The sequence below is a fragment of the Pristis pectinata genome, chromosome 22, assembly GCF_009764475.1.
Source record: "Pristis pectinata isolate sPriPec2 chromosome 22, sPriPec2.1.pri, whole genome shotgun sequence".
In the NCBI taxonomy this organism is placed as follows: Eukaryota; Metazoa; Chordata; class Chondrichthyes; order Rhinopristiformes; family Pristidae; genus Pristis; species Pristis pectinata.
The window spans coordinates 15,987,594-16,011,765 of NC_067426.1; the positions used below are offsets into that span (position 1 = coordinate 15,987,594).

A 24,172-nucleotide genomic window follows, 5' to 3' on the forward strand; every position below is an offset into this window, starting at 1 on the left:
TTGCCTTTATCGGTCAGGGCATTAAGTATCATATTTGGGATATCATGTTACAAATTGTTGGTTAGCCCACACTTGTGAGTATTATGTGCAATCCCGTTCACCACACTACAAGAAAGATGTGATTAAGCTAGAGAGGTTACAGAAAAGATTTGCAGGAATGTTGTCTGGACTGGAGCACTTGAGTTATAAGGGGAGATCAGACAGGCTGGGACCATGTTCTCTGCAGTGAAGGAGGCTAAGCAGTGACCTTATAGAGGTTCATAAAATTATGAGAAATGTAGATAGGGTAGATGAGTCAGTCTTCTTCCCAGGGTAGGGGCAGTCTAAAACTAGAGGGCAAAGGTTTAAGGTGAGAGGGGAAAGATTTAAAAGGGATCTGAGCTGCAAGTCCTTCCACACAGAGGATGGTGGCTAAATGGAATAAGATGCTAGAAGAGGTGGTAGAGGCAGGTGCAATTACAACATTTAAAAGACATCTAGACAGTTATGTAGATAGGAAAGATTTAGAGGGACATAAGCTAAAACACAGGCCAATTGGATTAGTGCAGATAGGCATCCTGGTCGGCATGAACAAGTGAGGTGAAAGGACATTTCCATACTGTATAGCTCTAAGGATCTATGAAGATCATGTATAGTTGCAGTGGTGGTGCAGCCATCGTTATGGACTAGTAACTGAGAGGCCTGGACTAACAATTCAGAGAAGAGTTCAAACCCCACTACAGAAACTGTGGAAATCAAATTCAATTAAAGAAAACAGTTTATTAATAATTATAGGAAAAAATTACACCTGATTCATGCATGCCCTTCAGGGGAAGAAATCAATATTCTGCGCTTGTCTGGCCTATATGTGGCTCCAGACCAACCAATGAAATGGCCCTATGAGGCACTCAAAAGCTTGAACGAAAGATCACAAAAATAAACAGAGGGAGGCAGAACAATGGTTCAGGAACCCAGAATAATGACAAAAATATATTGGTCAACATGTACAAAATGACATGAAGAAAACTGCCATTTTTTAAGTTATGATTTGAAATTCACTAACAGGATCAATCAGGCCCCTCAAAACAGGATAAAGGCACAAAATGCAATAGCTTGCAGGACTATGGGGAAAGAGCAGAAGAAAGGGGTAAATGATTGATTAACCAGGAGCAGGCAACAACTCAACAGATCAAATGACTACTACCTATGATCAAGTTTTACTTTCCCAGGCAAGAATACAAAGCCCAGGAAATAATTTTCACAAGATCACGAGACAAGGGAGCAGAAGCAGGCCATTCTCCCAGGACAGTACACAAAACAATTACTGAAAACAAAAATACTGTAAATAATGTTTAATTATGTAATAATTTAAAGGCAATATTTGTTGTAATAATTACAGGAACTGATTAAACTAGTACATCGTAATGTCAAAAGATTCAGTGAACTCCAATTTATTACATCTTTGCAACTCTTGCTCAAAGAGGAATGGAACCAGAGTTTTTGAATATTTCTAAGGCAGTGTTAGATAGGTTCTTCAAAAGCAAGGGGTAAAAGTTTACTGGGGGTAGGCAGGAATGCGGGATTATGATTACAATCAGATTTTATTGAATGGTGGAATGGCCTTAAGGGGCTATGTGAACTACTTCTGTTCCTAGTTCATTTCTTTCTAAAACCAGCAAAGCAAATGGCCAGCAAAACAGGATTTCTAAATTTAGTGGAAGGTTTATCGAAACATTTTAACGTGGATTTTAGGAGAGACTTTTTAGCTTGAAGGAAAAAATATTCTTTACTATTTATTTGGTCAATCACAGAGGTTTTATATCATATCAAAAACCAGAGTTAGTGATGAGGAAATTAAACTTATAAAGCTTTATACCGTTTCACGATTTGACCAACCAAGAAGAGTTGCTCCATTTTCTCCCACGCAAAACCAACTTCATAAGAAAATGGCAGATTTGTTAAATACGTACTTTGTATCTGTTTAAAGAATGAACAAGGCCAAAAATTCCAGTGGCACAAAGGAATCGAAATGTGTCAACTTAATGATTTATATATGCTTTTCCCCAAAAAGGAGAAAATAATGGGACTCAAAGCAGATAAACCTTAAGAACCTGATTATTTCCACCCTAGAGATTTATTTTAAGGAAACTGCAAATGTTAAGTCATAATTTTCAAAAATACTTGCATTCAGGATCTGTGCCTTTGAATGGCAAAATTGCATATTTCACTCCATTGTTTACTAAGAGGGAAACATTATTAAATAAGTGGGGAAGTTAGCAGAATCATTACTATCATCAGTAACTGAGTATGTGGACAAGTACCTATTGATAAGAGCTCCTGCATTGATTTCAGTAAGCTATTTCATTTTTTTGTGATCACATTACATAACATCTATGGATATTTTTTCTAGAAGGCATGAACCTAAAAGTCTAACATTACACAAGGCACAGAGTTGGAAATAACTTTGTAATATTACTTGATAATTGGTTGGGAAGTGGGAAACAAAGAATTGAAATAAAGGGCTTGTTCCAAAAGGCATACACAGCATGTAAGGCTCCCCAGAGATCTCTGCTGCAGCCTCAGTTGCTCAACTGTTGATGTATAAATAAAGGAATGGAGCATTATGTATCCAAGTCAATTAGGGAAGAGGAAGTTACTCTAGGGCATAGATTATTTAAATGAATGGGCAAAAAAACAGAATGTCGAGTTCAGTGTAGAGCATCCACCAGATAGGAGCAAAATTTGTAGGAGCTGTGAAGGAGCAAAGGGATTTTCCCCATTTAAAATAATAAACTGTAAATTGCAATAACAGATATAAACAGTAATCAGAAAGGCTAATGGAACATTGTGTGGGTTGCAAAAGCAAAGGGACCATGTAATTTATCAGTTGTATGAGGCCTTTTGGACCACTGCATTCAGATCTCAACACTGGACTTCAGGAAAGATAAATTAGCCTGGAATTGGGTGCAGCATATATTTGGCAGAACAATAATGGGGCTAAGGGGTTAAATTATTAATGCAGATTGCATAAGATGACTATCACCTTTTGCTCAGATGACTGATTAGAAATCTAATTTTTATATGTATATATTTGGAATGAGTAGAAATTTTCCAGTACTGAGAGTCCAAAGCATGATCTTAAAATTGGAGTCAGTTTTCAGAACAACTTTTGCCTTGAGTGTGCTGGAACCCTGGAATTCTCCCTCCAAAAATTGCAATGTTACATATAATCCCGTGCATATCACTTCAGGGAGGAAGTGTAGATCCTGGAGAAGGTGCAACAATGTTTTACTAGAACAGTTCCAGGCATGAGGGATCTCAGTAATAAGGCTACAGTGCAGAAGTTGGTAGTGTGTTCTGTGGAGCAAAGATGATTGAGATTTGTACAGCTGGAAAGATCATGATCAGTTTAGGCAGGGTTACTAGAGGGAAACTGTTCCTTATAATAGATGATTCAAGGAGAATATTACAGAATTCAAAAAGCTGGCCAAGTAGAAGAAAATGAAGAAAAGCTTTTTTTTAAGGAATAGACCAGGATGCTATGAAAGGGAATTCACTGCTTGTAAATATATTGGGTACAATCTGAACTTAAAAAAACACAGATAATTAAGTCTGTAGGGAAAGAGCAGGGAAATGAATGACAGGATTGCTTTACCAAGAGTTTACACAGATTCAGTGGGTTGAATGACTTTGTACGCCGTAACAGTCTTTAATTCTAAAACACACCGCACCCTGGAAGTCTATAATGGATCTTTGTTGGGCATGGTATCAAGGAAACCGAGCAATGGTGGGTAAATGGAGTTAAAACTGATCAGCTGAGCTGAATGCCCAAAAAAAAGCTCAAAAGGTAATTTATTTCTGTTCCTATAAGAGATATTAGAGGATAAAGAACCATGGCTAAATCATGCTGGTTGCATATGCAGGCTGTGGAGACAGTTGAGATTAAAACATGGAGCCAAAACTATGAAGGATTTAAAGAGATCTTGTCTGGCACATACAGTGGCATGCAAAAGTTTGGGCACCCCGGTCAAAATTTCTGTTACTGTGAATAGCTAAGCGAGTAAAAGATGACTTGATTTCCAAAAGACAAAGTTAAAGATGACACATTTCTTTAATATTTTAAGCAAGATTACTTTTTTTATTTCCATCTTTTACAGCTTCAAAATAACAAAAAAGGAAAAGGGCCCAAAGCAAAAGTTTGGGCACCCTGCATGGTCAGTACTTAGTAACACCCCCTTTGGCAAGTATCACAGCTTGTAAATGCTTTCTATAGCCAGCTAAGAGTCTTTCAATTCTTGTTTGAGGGATTTTTGTCCATTCTTCCTTGCAAAAGGCTTCTAGTTCTGAGAGATACTTGGGCCGTCTTGCATGCACTGCTCTGTTGAGGTCTATCCACAGATTTTCCAATGATATTTAGGTCGGGGGACTGTGAGGGCCATGGCAAAACCTTCAGCTTGTGCCTCTTGAGGTAGTCCATTGTGGATTTTGAGCTATGTTTAGCATCATTATCCTGTTGTAGAAGCCATCCTCTTTTCATCTTCAGCTTTTTGTTTTACAGATGGCGTGATGTTTGCTTCCACAATTTGCTGGTATTTAATTGAATTCATTCTTCCCTCTTCCAGTGAAATGTTCCTCGTGCCACTGGCTGCAACACAAGCCCAAAGCATAATCGATCCACCCCAGTGCTTAACAGTTGGAGAGGTGTTCTTCTCATGAAATTCTGCACCCTTTTTTCTCCAAACACACCTTTGCTCATTGCAGCCAAAAAGTTCTATTTTAACTTCATCAGTCCACAGGACTTGTTTCCAAAATGCATCAGGCTTGTTTAGATGTTCCTTTGCAAACTTCTGACGCTGAATTTTGTGCTGACGCAGGAAAGTTTGGAAAATAAAATATTAAAGAAACGTGTCATCTTTAACTTTATGCCTTTTGGAAATCAGATCATCTTTTACTCACTTAGCTATTCACAGTAACAGAAATTTTGACCAGAGGTGCCCAAACTTTTGCATGCCACTGTATATTGACATCACCAGACTGAGGGTGAAGTGTAAGAGCACATTCACAAGACAAAATTTTGCAACTGTAAGATAGAGATGGCTGAGAGGAATGCTGGGAAGTAAGTCCAAGAAAGGCTGCAATTTTAAAATGCTAAAATAACAACACAGTTTGGAAATATTACATCTGTTGAGTGAATCAGAATGAGTTTACTAACAGGAAACATGATTATGTAGTTAGATATGATCAAAGGTAAAACATGAGTTTCACCTATTATTTAGCTTTATTTCAGGGGAAAAACATCATAATAATTTACAACAGAAATGTAGGCTTTGCAGTTGAGAACAAGACAGCAATCGGCAAAGAGGCAAATCTTGGCCATATACAATCATAAAACATTTTTAGAAGTTAACCCTGATAAATCCTGGGGTGCACGCTCACTCCAAACACCAGAAAGGGATGATATGGCCAAATATCCTTCCACTATTAACTTGAGTTTTGGTGTTGTGCAAACAAATAAAACTAACTGCTCTGAACTACAGAAGCCAGATCGAATCACTGATCCTCACAAAAAGATCAAATCTTTCAGCAAGTCTACATACGCTCAGTCATGCAGCTAAAGAGGAAAAGAAAAGAAAATTAGCTTCCAAAACTGATGATAACTTGCATTCTAACTACACTGCAGACATCATTCAGTAAAGCCCAAGATGCTTACAAGGGAAGTAAAATTTTGAGCAACAACTTGGTGTAGTTGGTTGTGTGAACTCCTAAATATGGGAAAGCAGTTTTCAGTTGATTCATTCAAGAACACAAATCTCTTACTTCCTTCTGCACCTCTGCCACTCAACTTTACAGCACACAAAAAAGTACCTAGAACTGAGTTACACATTTTATTCACAACTGACTGATTTGCAGTACAAATTCTCGCTAAATGGGAAAATCAGTTAGTATACTAAAATCAAACTCTCCAAAGTGATACAAACTTGTTCTCTTTGGAACCACTAGCTATGTGAAAGTGTATCACAAGCTTATCACAAGCTTCCAGCTCAACACTTATGGAATCAGCCTTTCAAAGCTCTGAGCAGGCGTCTAAAAAGGAAGAATACACCAGTTATACTTAGTTGGAAGTGGATAGGAAAGTGCCCATTTGCAGAAATGCAGCTTTTGCTTTATTCACCTTCTCAACTTAAGAGCTGCAACAAAAAAAAACTTCGAGCTATACAGAGGTACCAATTTAAATAAAACATTTCCTAAAATGAATTTACCCACTACTATATCAATGCAAAGACAGAATATTTCAGATTACCTGTAAACATAAGAGCAATTAAAAAACATCCATTCATGCAGTGTGTGGTTGATATTTGGAATTCACTGCCAGAGGCAATGGAAGAGTCAGATACAACCACTGTGTTTAAGAGACATCTAAACAGGCACTTAAATAGTCAAGGTATAGAAGGATACATACCTAGTGCAGGAAAATGGGATTAATATAGATGGGCAAAAGGTTGGTATGGATGTAGTGGGCCAAAAGGCCCATTTCTGTGCTGTTAACTCTATGACTAATCCAAATAGTGGTAAACAACACAATGGACCCATTATCACTTCCATCAACAAATTTTGACAGAGACAATGTCAGAACCCCATGCAAATTTTAAAACCATTTGATAATTTTGTAGCTGAAAACTGCTCAAAAGCAGTGTGGATTTTGTAAATGTAAATAATGCCTTTGCTTAAACCAGGTCAATTTACATAGACTTGAACAGGATCACGTCTCTACTGAAGCAGTGAATGATACTTCCCAGCCACACAGACAAGTGAAAAGAAAAACTAGGTGAGTGTGTATATACACGTGGAAAATTGCTCATATTCAAACTCTACTTTGGATTCTCCCAACATTTTAAGGAAAACATTAGCACAATTTACATCATTAATTCCAACTGGTGGTTACAGTTTGAGACACACAGACTGTGGTTGTGTTCTCACGGCACCAACATACTGATGTACAATACGTGCTGCATTTTCAAAGTTGAACACATTGATTTGTCTGAGCTACTTGCCACAATGATGTTATTCCACCAGTAGGTGAACAGTAACTGCTTACAGGAGGTCAAAAGTGAGCCAAGTTGATTACTATGAAGAGGTAATCAATCCTGTAGGAAGCACAAAAATATTCTTTATCACTTCCTTCCTCACTACCAATCATCAGGGACATGTTTGGCAAAGGCCACCCCACCCATGTGCAAATGGTTCCTCATTACAATCAGTGTTGCCTTGAATGTGCATCTTTCCAGTCACTGGACTCTGCTGCCCAAAATGACTTGCCTTTTTCCACATCAGCACTTTTGTTTAATGCATCTCTAACACAGGATATTTTATCAACTCTCTCCTGCTGTCTCCATGTCTTCTTTCCAAATCAGAAATAATATCCAGAGTGTAAAAGCATTTTTATTCAATGGAAATGGTTAATGTTTGACGCTTGAGTTTCAGTTACAATTTAGTCTGGTGGGAAGGGAGGGAATATTAGCCCAAAATTTAAACATTTCAATGTATTCTTGGAATCAACCATAAAAACCAACTTGAACTTCTGCTGAAGGTTTAAAAATTCAGGAGAATTTAATAATTTTAGCAGATCCTACAGCAGATAATGCATAATGTCTGCAAAAGCTTAGCCTCAGCTCAATGAACCCCACAATTTGATTCATTAGAATAGGGACCAGAAAAGAAACTTCAAAAAAAATGTTGACGTGCACAAAGGTAAAATCTGACTGCCTATCTCAACTCAGAGGGTTAATGTACCACCTGCCCAACACAAGCAGGTTTCACACTTCATCCTCAGACTGAGCAGAAAAATTTTACTCTTGAACACAGAAGGCAGCACTGCTCACATTGCTGACTAAAGGCAGAAGCAGATCTACAAATTACAGGCAAAACACCCAGCTAAAAAAAATGTACAATCATGCCATTTGGATGAGGAACTGCTGAAGGACATGAAGCTGCCCCTCCTCAGAAGGCAGAAGGAGAAAACTGCAGCAAGGGAGAATTCTTTGGCCACTACACTGATGCAAACAGCTGTATTCTAATTTAGCATACAGCAGAGACCACCTCTCCCCCTTATTCACAAGATTTGCTCATAGTCCACTCGGAAAAACTATCTTTCATCCCCGAGGTCTGAAACAGATACCAAATCTCCAGTACGGACTCGATTCCTCAGATGATCATTAGCTTGAATTGATGCAGGATATTATGGCACACAAGAGCAATGGTCCAGCAGATCACCAGCCCCCCAGACTTACATGCACAAGTCCAGAGTTGCTAAGAACATTCAAGTGAAATCTGGAATTTAAAAACACAATGTCGAACAAGATGCAACAGGAAAGTAATTTGCATTTTATAGGTTCACACAACAACTTTAAGAAAACATCAGAATTGAGAAACTAATCACCAAACTCAATGTAACAGGATGCCTGGGTTGACATAGTATAATAAGCACAAACAGGACCCCAGTGCCCTGACACAGCATAACACATACAAACAGGAAGCAGGCTCCTAAAAGGGAGGCATAAGAATAGCAACAGGAAACAGGCCCCCAACAATGAATATCAATGCACAGCCAATAGTAAGGCAGCACCCAGCTCAGAAGTCAGAATAGCAATCTGAAAACCGTTTAAATGTGAACTACAAAACACCCAAAAACTACCCAGTGCAAAATATGGCTCATTTATTCTGGATAGTCAGCTAGTGGCTGTATTTGTAATCTATTCCCAGGACTGGGGAATTCCCTATTTCAGACTTGCTTTCATGTCCATTTATTCACTTTCCTGTCAAAATGTTGCAGTGCAAGACTTGCCTACTGAGATGCAAGAAAGTGTACAAACCAACCGGATGTGCATAAGGGTTTGACTCACCATGTAGGCAGCTGAACATTACCAATAAATGTCACCTTATTCTAAAAAGTAGTAAGGAGAGAACTACATAGCTGCAGAGCTCAGTTCATTGAAATAAAAAGAAGTTAATACATTTACATGCCAGGATCATTTCTATTGGTACACTTTTAACATTTAGCAAAACATGTGAAAGCTGTCAGATATACAACTACAAAAGGCACACTACAACTGCAAATCATTAATTCACCAGGAAGGTTTTCACTTCACAACAATTTGCCAGACATCCTATCCACCAAGACTTCTTTGCCTCTGATGGAGACATTTCTTTACTAACAGGTGTATATTGAACCCAGCAACTTAGTCTCAGAACACTATGCAAAAGATGCATTTCACTGTGTTTTTCGATGTACATGTGACTAATAAAGAAATCTTAATCTTATCTTCATCTCATACAAGTACTCATACAATGGTTATCAGTGTGATGGGAGTACATTAAACTAAAAATACACAGAAATCTCACAAACCCATAAATTTAAGTATGCAAGCTTCTATTTGGTACAGTACAAACATATTTCCGACCACTTTTATGTTGCAAACTGGTCAGGCTGGCTTTTGACAAACCATTCATGTGCAGTATCAGGATCCATTTTTATTGGATACACTGGCCAATGATATGGGAAAGCTAAATACAGCTAATAATTGTGGTCTAGCAGCTAGTATAGAATTTAAATGTTGTCCAGGAAATCAATTAATTTCATACTCTGAACTATTCAAAGACTGAGTGGCTGGGAACCTCTACCAAACCAAAATTTGAGTTAACAAGTCCCCAAGACTCTGTAACCAGTTCCTGTTGCCAAGGACAGAGAGACTGGAAAGCAGTGTGGATAGTTCCAGCATAATATGGTGTGAAAATACCACTTATGCAACAAGCATCAAGGGTTAGCAGAGAATGGTGACATCTAGCAACTTTCTAATGGGTCTCACTTGTTCCACAGCAAAATATTCATGGATAAGATGGTATATTTCAGCCCCATTGGTCAACTAAGTAGGAATTTGTTCCAGGTGAGCTTTATTACTCTTTAAAGAATGTATAAAAAAACCAGCACTTAGACTTTGACAGACACTTGTGCTTTTAAGTACATCAACCCACTCTATCCTCTTGCAACATCTGTCCTCCACTAACCAGCTGAATGAAAGTAACCTCAATTGATGTCATAGCCATAAGCAGGAGAAATACCTGCAATGGTTTCATGTCACCTCTGGAGTTCCCCTAATCCACCCCAAAATCCAATTTATCTAGATCATTTGGTAAGTGTCACTGACCAAGGCCAAATCATAAAATTTCCAAGCTTGGCATCCTATCTCCTAACCGTCTCTTCCAATCCTACTCTTGTTTGATTTGTTTAATATCTAAATCAGCAGAAACTTGTTCCAATTATACCACCCTTCCCTTTGATCAGAGAGTTGAAATCAGATCATTTGCATCAACATGGATGCCAAACTGTGGCTGAAGTAGTGTGCTAATCAGAGCAATAAACCTACTTGATCTCGCCTTCACCAGGCAACTTAGGCAGATGCATCTGTCCATGATAACACTACCAAAAGTAACCACCACAGTCTTTGTGCAGACAAAAGTCCAGTCTTCACAGTCTTCCATTGTGTTGTATGACACTACAATCATGCTAAATGGGATAGATTTCAGGTTTAAATCTCATGTTCTATTCATTGTTATTTTGCACTCTGGTGTTAAAAACATTACTTAAAAATGTTTGAGGCCTAAATTCTGGTGTCCATTAAGGATTTATTTGAACAATTGACTAATGATTGAAAAAAAAATCCAAGGCAGCAAAAAATTCAAGTTTGCCAATGACACCAAAGTACAACAAAAGGCAAGTTATGATGAGGATATTGCCACTCTGAAACAAGTTAAAAGTGGGTGAAAACATGATGAAAAGAGTTTAATGTGAAATAGCACGATTGGTAACAGGAATCAAAAGGCAGATTATCTACATGGAAAGAGACTGCAAATGAGGGAAATGCAGAGGGATTCAGGTGTTCTTGTGCATGAATCACACAAAGTTAGCATGATAATGCAGAAAGCAAATGGCAGATTGACCCTATTGCAGATAGGGAAGTTTTGTTACAAATGTGCAACATGTTGGCAAGGCAACTGCTGGAGTACTGCACAAAATTTTGGTCCTCTTTCATAGGAAAGGAGATAGTAGCATTGGAAGTAGTCCAGAAAAGATTCACTGGGTTATTTCCTGGAATGAGAAGATTGTCTGTTCACAAGGCTAAACAGATTGGGTATGTAATCTTTGGTGCTTTGGAGGCAGTGCAGAGGAGGTTCACCAGGTTGATTCCGGAGATGAAGGGATTAGCCTATGAAGAGCAATTGAGTCGCCTGGGACTATACTCACTAGAATTCAGAAGAATGAGAGGGGATCTTAGAGAAACACATAAAATTATGAAAGGGATAGATAAGATAGAGGCAGGAAGGTTGTTTCCACTGGTAGGTGAGACTAGAACTAAGGGACATAGCCTCAAGATTTGGGGGAATAGATTTAGGACCGAGATGAGGAGAAATTGCTTTTCCCAGAGAGTAGTGAATCTGTAGAGTTCTCTGCCCAAGGAAGCAGTGGAGGCTACCTCATTAAATATATTTAAGACACGGTTTGATAGATTTTTGCATAGTAGGGGAATTAAGAATTATGGGGTAAAGGCCGGTAGGTGGATCTGAGTCCACAGCCAGATCAGCAAAGATGATATTGAATGGAAGAGCAGGCTCGATGGGCCAGATGGCCTATTCGTGCTCCTATTTCTTATGTTCTAATGTAAGAATCTGAGTGGTGAACTTATTGAAACACAAGATCTTAAGGGTGCATAATAGGGTAGATGTTGAGATGTTTTCACTACTGGGAGAGTCTCGAACGAGAGTAGATCATTTCAAGATAAGGGACCAGTTATTTAAAACTAAGATATTTAGAAATTCCTTCTCACAGAGTAGTGAATCTCTGGAATTCTCTTCCTCAAAATTGTGGAGGCCAGCTCATTAGAAGTATTCAAAGCTGAGTTAGATAAATTTTTGAAAGCTCAGGGAATCAAGGGTCTGGCACAGAGGAGGAGTAAAGCCTGGGATAGATCAGTTAAGATCATAATGAGTGGCACATTACGCTTGAGGGGCCAGGTGACCTGCTCCTGTTCCTATTTTCTCGTGTTCTGGTGACTAATCTAACAGATCCACCCAAACCCATAAGCTCTACCATCTGGGAGAACAAAGGCTTCAAGTACATGGAAAGACCACTAGCTACCTGTACAGTACCTAGAGATCACAAACCATTCTGTCTGTTTCAGAAGCATATTGCCATTCCTACCATCATCACTAGACTAAATCCTGGAACCCTTGCACTAATAGCATTGAGGGAATACCTGCAAACAACTGCTGCATTTCAAGCTGGCACCTCAGCACCACCTTCAAAGGCAATTGTAATGGGTAAAAAAACATTGACCTTTCAGCACCAGATCCCAAAAAATTCTATTTTTGAATGATTGATTCTATAACCTCTCTATCACTCACTTTCTTTTGTGATATTCATTCACTGCAGCATCACACTATTGACAATTTCAAAAAATACGATCAGATTTAAACTCTCACTTCCAGATTAGTCATCTCAGATAGACACTACCAGTCATGTTATCACCTTTAATGACATTCACTTCCCTCTCTCTCATCACCACTTTCCCCAATACTTTCAATGTCCAGCCTGTCATGCTATTAATCCAATATCCAGTATTGGATCAATAGAAGCTTGCTCCAAATACACTCTCTTCAATCACCAAGGCCAAATAAGGTTGTTTGCAGCCTTGCCATCCTATCTGAGCCCAAACTGAGATTCTAACTTTTAAAACTTCTCCATCACTATATCTGCCCATTTCCACCTCCATAATATCTCACCCACTACTCAAACTCCATTCTCTTCACACCTACTGGGAACACCCACCAAAATCCCTTAATTTTTGATCAGATCTCTTGGTTATCTCTGCTCTAATGAAATGGTGGAAAGCAATCACCTTTAGCTCTATGACATTCATCAGCCCAGTCATCATTACAAGCAGCACTCAATGAACTTGAAACTTGGGCACCCAAGCCTGGATACCATAATAAGTAAATTTAAAATAACTTGTTCAAAGCTGCATCATCTGTGTCTAAAGCATCATCTGTGTCTAAAGAAAAGCTTTATATGATCCTCCCACTTTTAAATATTCAATCATCAGAACAGGCTGTCTATTCCTTCTGATCTTTCAACATTATCCCTATTTTCTATTGCATTTGATCCCCAAGCCATAACATACAACCTATAGTGTGGAACCACTGAGCCAAATCGTAACCACGAGGTTTAAATTGCACACACAATGAAATCACAACATTCCAACACTTGTTGAGTACCCAACTGTCATATTCCAAACAAATGCAATCATCTTTTACAGTAACTTTTGAGTGAGCATAAAGAAAAAGCAACATCATACCCATCCTTCTCCAAAAAAAAATTTATTCCAGCAGTGATCTACTAAATCAACTGGCAGCTATTGAATGTCCCTGAAGGTGCAAGACGGGGACTAGAAGGACACTCACCGGCAGGCTAGATGGGCGCCCCTGCTGCATGAGGGTCAGCTCGTCCTGGTTGGGTTTGTTGGAAGTCAACCCTTGTGGAGCCTGAGTGGCAAATGCTTCCTGAGACAAATCCTGCTGTAGTACAAAGGCAGAAAACATGTAAATATCAGAATTTTATTAGGATAAAAGGAAATACAATTATGAATTAATGGCCAGAACTGCCCTAATCTGATCTTACTAATTAATCACTCGATTGTTAGGGATAAAGATTGTTTCACTGCTTTCTCAACTAAAAGCTAATTTTGCAGCTTGTAACAAAACTTTTCATTTGCAAGTGTTTTTTTGATGGCTTGGTATGTGAATGAAGCTCAGAGAGGTCCTGAGCTGCACAGCTAAACAGCAGCAGTAGTTGAATGTTAATAAAGAGTTTGAGTGGTATGATCCCAGAATTGATATCAAGAGAAGCACACAAGAGTGAATACCAGGAAAGCAGAATTTTGCTCGACTGAGACAAACCTCCCTACAAATAGTCTGCCAACACTCCCAGTTCAAGCAAGAACTGAGAGGAAGCTGAAGATTGTGGAACTATATCCCAGTAACCACAACAAATTGGTGGGAAAAATAGAAAAACCATGAAACAGCATGAGGAATTCTTCCTTTTGCAGGTAGTTTGATAAATGTACCTACAATCTATAAGGTACTGCTCTGAACTACTGGTTTCTTCCACTCAGCATATCTTGACTTAACTACTCGCTACTGCTAGAGCTGAGCAGACATTTGATTAGGCACCAGTAACCATAAACCCTTTATAGGATTGTCAATTTCATAACTGGCAAAGAAGGGCACTGATGTCACAACTGAGCCCATTACAAAACCAAGCTTTTGGAGCTTCAAGCTCACATCAATGTGTCACTTGGACATCACAGTGCAGGAATAAATGGTAATATATTATCTGCTGTGCTCAATGAAAAATAATGACTTTACTTTTAAGGCTCATTCAAAGTATACCTGCTGTAGTGGGAACCGTTGTTGTTGAGGGTACGAAGGCTGTTGCTGGTTGTAGTATGGTGTCTGGCCCTGCTGACAGTAACTGCCTGCACTCTGCTGGCTGTAAGGAGGCACCTGCAGAGAGAGAATGTACACAGAACAGTGATCCCCAAAGTTCACAAGTAGAAAATGAACAAAATGTAAAACTTAGATTTCAGTAGATTTTTGGAATACAAATGGATATTAATTCAATGACCAAAAGCATTAGAAACATTTCCCTTCAGAATATGGTAAAGTGCTGTTCTGATCTGAGTACAGAATATAGAGAATGGAAAGTGCACTTCTGCAAGCAGCATGCAATGGAACAAACAAGTTTTGAATTCCATATTGCAAACCACTCAACATACCTTGATGTTAAAAACACTATTATTCACAACAGGACAATCACTGACTTTAATTTTGAAACTAATTTTAGGATCTTGTAGTTTTCTTTGCTGAAAATACAACTTTGGGAAAGTGAAAGCCTGGAAGTCACCACAGATCCAACCTGATGTCAGTGCACATAGCATTCTTCACTTGAATTTCCTCACCTACGTAATTGGTGAAATAGCATTTATCCAGAACTTTTTTCCAGTTGGTTTTGCGGACATCAAATGTGTGCAGAGAAGATTTTCTTAATTATAGAATCTGTGCTGCTGTTAGTCATTACAACTTACATTTGTATGTCTTTTCATAGTTAGCCACAGAGCAAACAGGTTCCGAACAGTGGTAGAAAATTAATGTTATAAACATAGGTCTTGAATGGCCCCATTCAAATGCAGAGAGAATTACTATGCAATGGAATTCATGGGCTAACTCCCACAGTAGCATTTAGTGTTGCTCATGAACAGACATTTGGAGCAAGTTGAACATAGCCAGACCCCAAATCAGGCAAACATCCAGTCCCAAAGTACAGGGACGATAGGAGATCCTCAGCATAAGGTGGTGACTGGCTGGTGAACCTATTGTTTTTCCACAAGTACCTCTTCAGTCTCTCATATATATTTTGGATGCACATTCAATCTCAGTAGGTGGTTCAACACTGCATATTGCCGTATTGCTCAAAAACTTTTTATGCAATCACAACATCTGTGGAATACAGTTTCTGTACTGGCTTCTCAGAGGAAACCAAAACAAATCCCACCATCCAGCATCATCTTGAGTTTTGCGTCTTTCTTTATCCAATTTTTTCCAAAATATGCGATGCTTTCTATATCAATTATTACCTGTGCAAAACCATTCTGCACTTCACCTTGTAAAAAGGAATCTCTCCTGACCACATCTCAATCTATTAAAACTCGCAATTTTGCAAACCTACACTAAGTTACCTTCTCAGGTTATCAGGAAAATTTTGAGATACAATTTCCTAACTCTAAAAGTTATCCTGGTGCTTCTCCAATGTTTACCACCCATTGTTTTCCATAAGTTCATTGCTTTAAACAGTGTTCTTCCCTATTTATGAAACCAATACTCGGGAGCCTCAATGACTTTAGCTGCACTGACACTTTTCAAAAATTATACACATCAATGACAAATGTCAAGCTAACTGGCCTGCTGCATTCTGCTCGCTGTCTCCCTTTTTGAATTAAGGAAATACATCTGCTATTTCCCAATTTAACAGAACCTTCCTTGAATCTAGAGAATTGTGGAAAATTAAAACTACTGCATTAACCAACCTACTTGCCATTTAAGATCCTCTAATGAAGTCCCATCAGAACCCTGAAACTTGTCATTTTCCCTGATCCAGCTGAGTATTTCCAAAATTGTGTTTTTATTTCAGCTTTACTACATCCACAGTATTTTTGCTTTGGCATTAACACCGACAAAACTGCACTGGGATCAAAGTAGAGTCAATTTTAAAAGAAAAGTGGATAAATATTTTAAATAAACATTGAAGCCACAGGCTGATAAGTCCCCAGGTCCTGATGGGGTTTCAGAGCATTTTTCTGGTTGGTGTTCAAGAGATATACAAGAGAGTAGCTAAAGCAAATGTTAGTACACTAGATGAGGAGACTGGGTAATTAATAATGAGAAATAGAGACATTTTGGGCCAGATGCAGAACCAGCAGAATTTCCATCCAATCAGATAGCAGATTATTGGAGTCTTACTGCATTTGGATTTCCCGGGGACATTCAATAAGATGCCACATAAAAAGATTGTTGTGCAAGAGCAACTGTGTTGGGGTTAATATATTGCTATGGATAGAGGTGTGGCTAACTACCAGAAAAGAGTAGGGACAAGTTGGTCATTTACGAATTGGCATTCAATAATTAGTGGGCTGCCACAGATATCAATGCTCCACCATGATAAAACTCTAATAATCCCCTATCCGACCATTTAGAAATCCTAATAATTCAGCATCTGAAGAATTGAATCAACAATTTAGGGAGGTTAGGATTAAATCAGACAATTATAGAAGCAATGAATTTAAGATGTGGGAGCGAATGCCCTACCAGGGTATGGGAGTGTCATATTTTAAAAATGACCCACAATCAAATAGCTGGATCAGGGTAAGTAAGTTGTATGGAGCACACAAAGAGACTGCAAAGGGATATGGATAGGTTAAGTGTGTGGGCAAGTTAGCAATGTGGGAAAATGCGAGGTTTTCCACCTCCAAAGGGGAGAATGAAAAACAAATTATGATTAAATGCAGTGCAATGAGATTTGATGCTCCTAGTACATGAAATACAAGTGTTGAAATAAAATGTAAAGTGGGAAGAATAATGGAATATTGACCTTTATTATAAGGAGGAGAGTATAAAATTTAGGCAAATTTTGTTGCTGCTTTACAAGGCAATGATGAGTCTGCACCTGGATACAGTTTTGGGCTCCACATTTAAGGAAAAAAATAACTTGCGTCAGAAGAGTGCAGAGAAGGTTCACTACATGATACCCGAGAGGAAAGGATTGACCAAGGAAGAATGATTGAGCCCAAATCTTTGTTGTTTAGAAAAACAGAAACATACAAGATCAGAGGGGTATCAGCCAATGTGTTCTAAATTACAAGATTTATTATGTTCCATCACCACCTGTTCCCATCCACCTTACTTCCCTTCACAGATGGATTCTGGAATTGTCTGATGCTGAGTGGATGCTTCCCCTAGTGAGAGTATCCAGAATCAGAGGGGCAAAGGTTCAGAATAAGTGGTCTCCCACTTAAGACAGATGAGAAGGAATTTCTCTCTCAGAGGGACACGGTCTTTAGAATTATCCACCTTGGGGAGCTGATGACACGCAGTCATAGAACTCCAGAGATGCCAAGGGTATGGAGAAAGTGCAGGAAAGTGGTATCATGAACAAAATTGGCTCAGCCGTGAGCATGCTAAATTGTAAAATAGGCTTGAGGGACCAATTGCCCTGGTTCTACTTCTGCTTCTTCCATTCTTATGGCCTGTCTCTATGTTGCAACATAGTTCTTAAATGGTCTATATCAGAATGGAGTGCTTTTACAGGCAACTAGCATATGGGCAAGATTCTGACAGGCCTACTACGCTGCAAAATCCAGAAAAGAAAGCTAATGAATATAAAATGGCCAACATCCCAAGACATTCAGAATCAGATTTATCATCACTGACACATGACATGAAATTTGTTGTTTTGCAGCAGCAGTACAGTGCAAAGTCATAAAAATCTATAAATTAAAAATATAAATAAATAGTGCAATAAAAAGGAATAATGAGGTAGTGTTCATGGATTCACGAATCATTCAGAAATCTGATGGCAGAGGGGATGAAGCTGTTCCTGAATCATTGAGTTTGGGTCTTCAGGCACCCATACCTCCTCTAATGATAGTAACAAGAGGGCATGGCCCAGATGGTGAGGGTCCTTAACAATGGATGCCACCTTCCTGAGGCATTGCAGATGTCCTCTATGGTGGGGAGGGTTGTGCCTATGATAGAGCTGGCTGAGTCCACAACCCTCTGCAGCCTCTTGTGATCCTGTGCATTGGAGGGTCCATACCAGGCTATGAAGCAACCAGTCAGAATACTCTCCACTGTACATCTATAGAAATTTGCAAGTCTTTGGTGACATACCGAATCTCCTCAAACCCCTAACGAAATAGAGCCAGGAAATATTGAGGGCAGAAACTAGTTTGAACTGGTCTCAACTTACTTTGAATAAGATTAGCAGTAAATACATCCAAGCCCATTTTCTACTTGCACAGATATATTTTTCCACTTGCACAGGGGTAATATACAAAAATTAGTATGGTCAACAATGGAACTGATTCACTGGCCTGTCTCCCAAGTCACTGCCCAGACAGTGAATTCAAGAAACTGGAGACTACTCATGGATCTTTAATGCTTTAAACAGTACACATACAAGATAAGTTTCAGAGGACCATAGGGTGAGGAAGAATAGAAACTGGCTCTTAAAAATTGAAACTCTTTTCCCAGCAAATAGGAGTGGAATTTTAGGCAATGCCAAAGTTCTCCAGAATCCAAATGTGAAAGGGGGTGGTGGTGGATGGGAAGATGCAGACGCTGAAATCAAGTGGTAGCTCAAGTTATTTAATTCCAATGCAACTGGGAAGTTAATAACCAAAAGGGCACAAGGACAGATTTAAATGAATCACGTTTCTTCAAAGTTTCTCCTCACCAGCAACCCAAGTTATTCTCAACACATATCACCTTAAACCCAACAGGAGTGAGAAATCCTGGCAGACAAACTCTGGGAAAATAAAATCCAAAATCAGGATAGCTCACAGCCAAACGCACCTCACCCAAATGCTTGTTAAAGAGATGACAATAGCAATGTCTTTTTCTGTTCTCAAACTCTTCAATAATTTGGAAGGAATTAGCAGATCTATATATTAAGTACTACATCCAGCAGCACATTGCTACTATACAATTACACATCTACCAAAGCTATTCAAACAGTCATGGAGAAGTGTACAAATTTAAAATCCCTTAAATATACCAAGTTTATGCAGATTGGCAGCCAGACTTTAACATGGAATCTGGAGATACACAGCCACATGACTGCTGCAGACATAGTCTGAGTTTCCAAATAAAAAGTATTACAAGCAGAAAAGCAGCAACAATAAATGTTAAATTTATGGAGGTTACACCTTGTAGAGGTTATGTACACAAAGCCATTCCCTCATTCTGAAGTGGCTTCTCTGCATCAATTATCAATACTGATCTCAATCATTTTAGCAATAGTTTATTTAGCAAATAGAATGAGGTACCTCCAAAACAGGAAGGAGATCTTGTACATGTCAGAGATCCATTATTCTACAATATTTAAAGAGGAGAGAGACAACTGAAGGAGATGAAGTAGTTCTGCATTGGACAGGAAGCCTTATCGCAACGAATTTTGCTTGATCTCTCTATGCAATGGTGGACTACAGCAACCAAGTATAATCAACATGTACATATTTTATTGAATCTCCAATCACTGCTTACCTGTTGTGGGTACTGCAGCGCACCCCCCATGGTGCCTTGGGTCCGGCCCTGCACACCCACGGGATAGCGCTGAGGCGCTGGAGGTCCATACGGTTGTCCTGGGTAAGGTCCGCTTTGTTGCGGAGGTGCCTGCTGTGCATATGGATTATTGCTGCCGCCATAAGGCTGAGGTCTCTTCATCCCCATCTGGTCCATAGGGCTATTTGGCTGAAAAAGAAATTAGCCAATGATTATCCTTGGCTGTAAAACAATCATTCAATTCTATCAGTTACAGTTGTTTCCCAAAGTATATAGATAAAGATATGAGAAAACGAGCGAATACAAGGAAATAAATTACACTGAAAATTGTCTCCTCCATCCCTGTGTACAAATACACCATTCCTCATTGAATGGAATACGAGTGGGTGCTCATGTGTTCACTGTTAAAGCGGTTACTTTTTAAAGATACTGAGACTCATAATGCCATCATACCCACCTGATTGTACAATAGTGTGTACCATATTAAAGCAGAAGTCTTTGAATTATTAAGGGTACAGCAGCATTGAGCCCAAATATTTCAAAAATACAACTAGCTTTCCAATAGAGCTAGGAGGATAAACCATAGGTGAACAGCTGGTGCAGACACATGCAGGAATAGTACAAATTGAAGCATAACATTCTATACAATTACATTCTCTGGGCTCCATCCCCCAGAGAACAGGATCAGGTCGCAACTGAGCAGAAATCAGCCACATGTTCAAGCAACCAAGTCTAACCATCACCAGCTCATATTACAGGTAATACTTCAGAAAGAAGCTGATGTATAAAGGAAAGATGCCAAGAAAGTCAGGGAGAGAGCCAAAGTAGAAAGAATGAAGTCACTACATGTCTATAGCACAGTAAGTCCAAGTTAAACCACAGTTCAAAGTTCAACACTAAGTACAGTAAAACTCTGATAATCCAGCATCCAACTGTTCAGAAATCCTGACAATCTGGCATCTGGCTCATTCATTGGTCCGGAATGCAAGCTGTAGACCAGAGAGCAAGGTGTGTGGCCAGACTGTAGGTCAGCTGTGCAGTTGGAATCATCAAAACTGGGCCCCAGTCCACCAGGGATTAGGAACTCCATTGGGGTTGCAGCCAAAGCAAGGGCCCAGAGTGCACGTGCACGTATATTTCCTGCTCCCTTTAAACTCAACAGGTTCAATGGAACATTTGTCTATCACTGTGCAACGTTTTCAAAAGTGTAAATTAAAATTTGTTTGGATATTAAAAAGAGCAACAGTCAATAGTCCTGAAAAAGCTGCAAGTCTGGCACTACAAAAGACCCAAGGGTGCTGGATAATCAGGCTTTTACTATATATGGAAACTAATGCCACTTATCAGTCAGATTTCTGGCATTCTCCCAAGTTAATATGTGCCATATAACATCCAACTCTTGCAACATTGCATTTATCTGTAAAATTATTTTAAAGTCCATGCAGAAACAAGGCAACCTTCTGCCCTGTCCCCAACCCTGATATGGGAACAAGTGCACAGCCGATAGACGATATGGAAGGCAGCAGTGGGGGGGGGGGGGCGATGAAGACAGTGTATCCAACTTGCAAGGAGAATTGGTCAAGACGGTTTTGTTGGGTTCTCAAAAATGAAATATGGAAGTACAATTATCAAATACATGAAACACAAATCTTTTTAGTTTATTGGTCAAGAGCCATTCAGGCAACACAAACAGAATTCCTCTACCATTAAATCTCTGCCATTTCCCCATTAGGAAACTGGTGTAAAATGCTCACTGTTCAAGAAACAAAATCTATTTTTCTTGCTAAAAAGACATTGCTGCTAAAACCACTAGCATCATTCCCAAAATACATTATTAGACATTGATCTACTCACATGAACCACATTTATATATACACACACCAAGTGTAGGGATCATCTCTCCTAATCCCACATTTTTAATGCTACAAAAGGACCAATATTCAATAGGCTAGCAACAAGCCACATATTTTTGGCTACCATACTGCAAACATTCAGGGAGTACATTAATGCAGGCACAGATGGAATTATGTGGAATAAGCAATGCATTTTCCGAATGGAAACAGCAACTACATGATGGTCCTTCCAATAAGGAGGAATCTATGATGTTATTGACCATCAGAAGAGCAACATCATCACTGGCTGAAATTGCTCATCCATCTTCACTTAGCTCTGCAAGACAAGATTGTTTACTAGTTTACTAACTAAAATGCACAGAATTACATCTGGGAAAAATCTCTATGTTCCCATACTAACAGCAGTAACATATGCTATGTGAATATCAAATAACTGTCATTTCCAACACAAAAACTAACATCCATTCCCAAAATTTCACTAAGATCACAAGATCATTTATTACCAACACCCTGGGGAAAGGTGGGTGGGGGAAGAATACCACTGCCAAGCTGGAACTAAACTGCAAAATCTACAAGATAGCCACAAGAGCAGAGCAAAGTTCAAGATTTCAGCAGTAAGTCCTCTCCTATTTCTTGTAGTTGTGATCAATGTTGCAATGTAAAACCAATGATTTTTGGCACAGAGTTACTGCCTAGTTGCCACTGGCACTTTCTAGGTACCAGCACTTGCAGGGAATAGAAGTTTTCATTTCTTAATCATTAAGTGACAAGGTAACAGTACCCCTATTTGAACATTTTAAATCAAAATTTAGGATTAACCAATAATCTAGAAATTTAGACTAATTTCAGAACGCATTTAAGTTCCAATATGAAATTTATTAATTATTCTGTCCAGCTTTTACCAAAAACACAGAATTATCAAAACTGGATAGGAACAAAATAGACTCAGACGGCCTGCACAAATATTAACTACATTTTTACAAAAATGGCATTCAAGCAGGTTTCTGGTAAATTAATGAAGAGAATGGATGAAAATTATGACCATGATTCTCTGCAACAGCTCTTTAGTCAATGACTTCCCTGCTGGAATGGACCTTGGGAAGATCAATCATGTTCATCCAAAATTAAACTAATATTTAAGGTCCTGGAGAAATACCAGTATCGCACCATTCCCCATCAGGACTCAATATTTTGAGGAAAGTGAATCAATGGAAATGGGTTAACAATAAATAACAACTTAAAAGTACTGAGCAGGGTCTTTTGGGGAGTGCATCACAAAGATCATAATAGCTTAAAAATCAAGCAAAACTGCCAATAGTTCAGTATTACTCATCATACACTTAAAATTGACCATATCACATTTGATGATACTGACAGCAAATTATAAAACCGTGAGAATAACAGCCATGCTTGTAAAAAAATATGCTTCCCCCACATTCCTCAATTGATGATTGCACATGCTCATCATGAGCCCATCTGAATTCCAATAACAAAGGGAAGACGTGGTATCTGTGCTCAAGACATCTATTTATTCCAGTTACAGGACAAACATCACACACTGACAACTATTACATAGGTACCCAAAGACAACCGGTAAATAAATATTTCCTCCTCATCTCAACACCTCCCCAATACTTCCATGTCAGTCTCTTTTCAAATGAATGTCCAAGGTGGGGTTTCTCATCACCACTGTTAGTTTTCTACGCATCAATGCTTTGAGAAAGACTTACTGGTTAGTTATTCTAGTGCATACAAACAAGCTAGCAGCAACACAATTGGAAAATGGCCTTCAACTTAAGTTCTTGAGAGCAGTACTATGAAATATAAATGGCTAAATCAGAAGAAATATTACACGGGTAACAAAGAGAGATAGATTTTGGGGAATGGATTGGGGAGGGGATTTGAAAGCCGAGCTTGATCAGCTGAGGGCTCAGTCACTAATGAAAATAACTTCCATAGATCAGAACTGGAGTTCTGGTGAATGCTATAGAAATGGGTTTGGTGATATCAAAGAACAATCTGAAAACACACAAGTTTTAAAGTGAGATTTCAAGATTGGAAGCAAATATCATAAAACAGAAAGGAGTGATGTGTGAACAAGATAGAAAGGGGTAGAATATGGCAAGTTTGTGATGAGCTCAAGTTTATAGACTATAGGAGAGTATTGCAGTAATTGAGCCTTGAGGTAATCAAAGCCTCTTTAGCAAATGAGCTGAGAGAGATGTTGGCAAACTTGCCAACTCTGGATGACATCACATACCAGCTGAACCAATCTTAGGTATTTACACACCCAATACTTTCCAGGAAGTGCCTTTGGAAAATAGTAATAAATTCTCGAAGTGCCTAAATGTGAACCTCTCTCATCTGAGCACTTGGTTCCCCTAAACACATTCATC

General features: G+C 38.9%; 1 protein-coding gene across 1 annotated transcript in view; it reads right to left on the reverse strand.

Annotated features, from left to right (window-relative positions):
* The window catches only part of LOC127581681 (AT-rich interactive domain-containing protein 1A-like), a 101,384-nt gene that overhangs the window by 54,982 nt on the left and 22,230 nt on the right, over window positions 1-24,172 (reverse strand). Inside the window, exons 2-4 of the mRNA XM_052036295.1 lie at window positions 19,906-20,112; window positions 14,479-14,592; window positions 13,492-13,605 (exon numbers count right to left, since the gene is read on the reverse strand). Coding sequence (XP_051892255.1) covers window positions 13,492-13,605; window positions 14,479-14,592; window positions 19,906-20,112 — 435 coding nt within the window. The remainder of the gene's footprint in view (window positions 1-13,491; window positions 13,606-14,478; window positions 14,593-19,905; window positions 20,113-24,172) is intronic.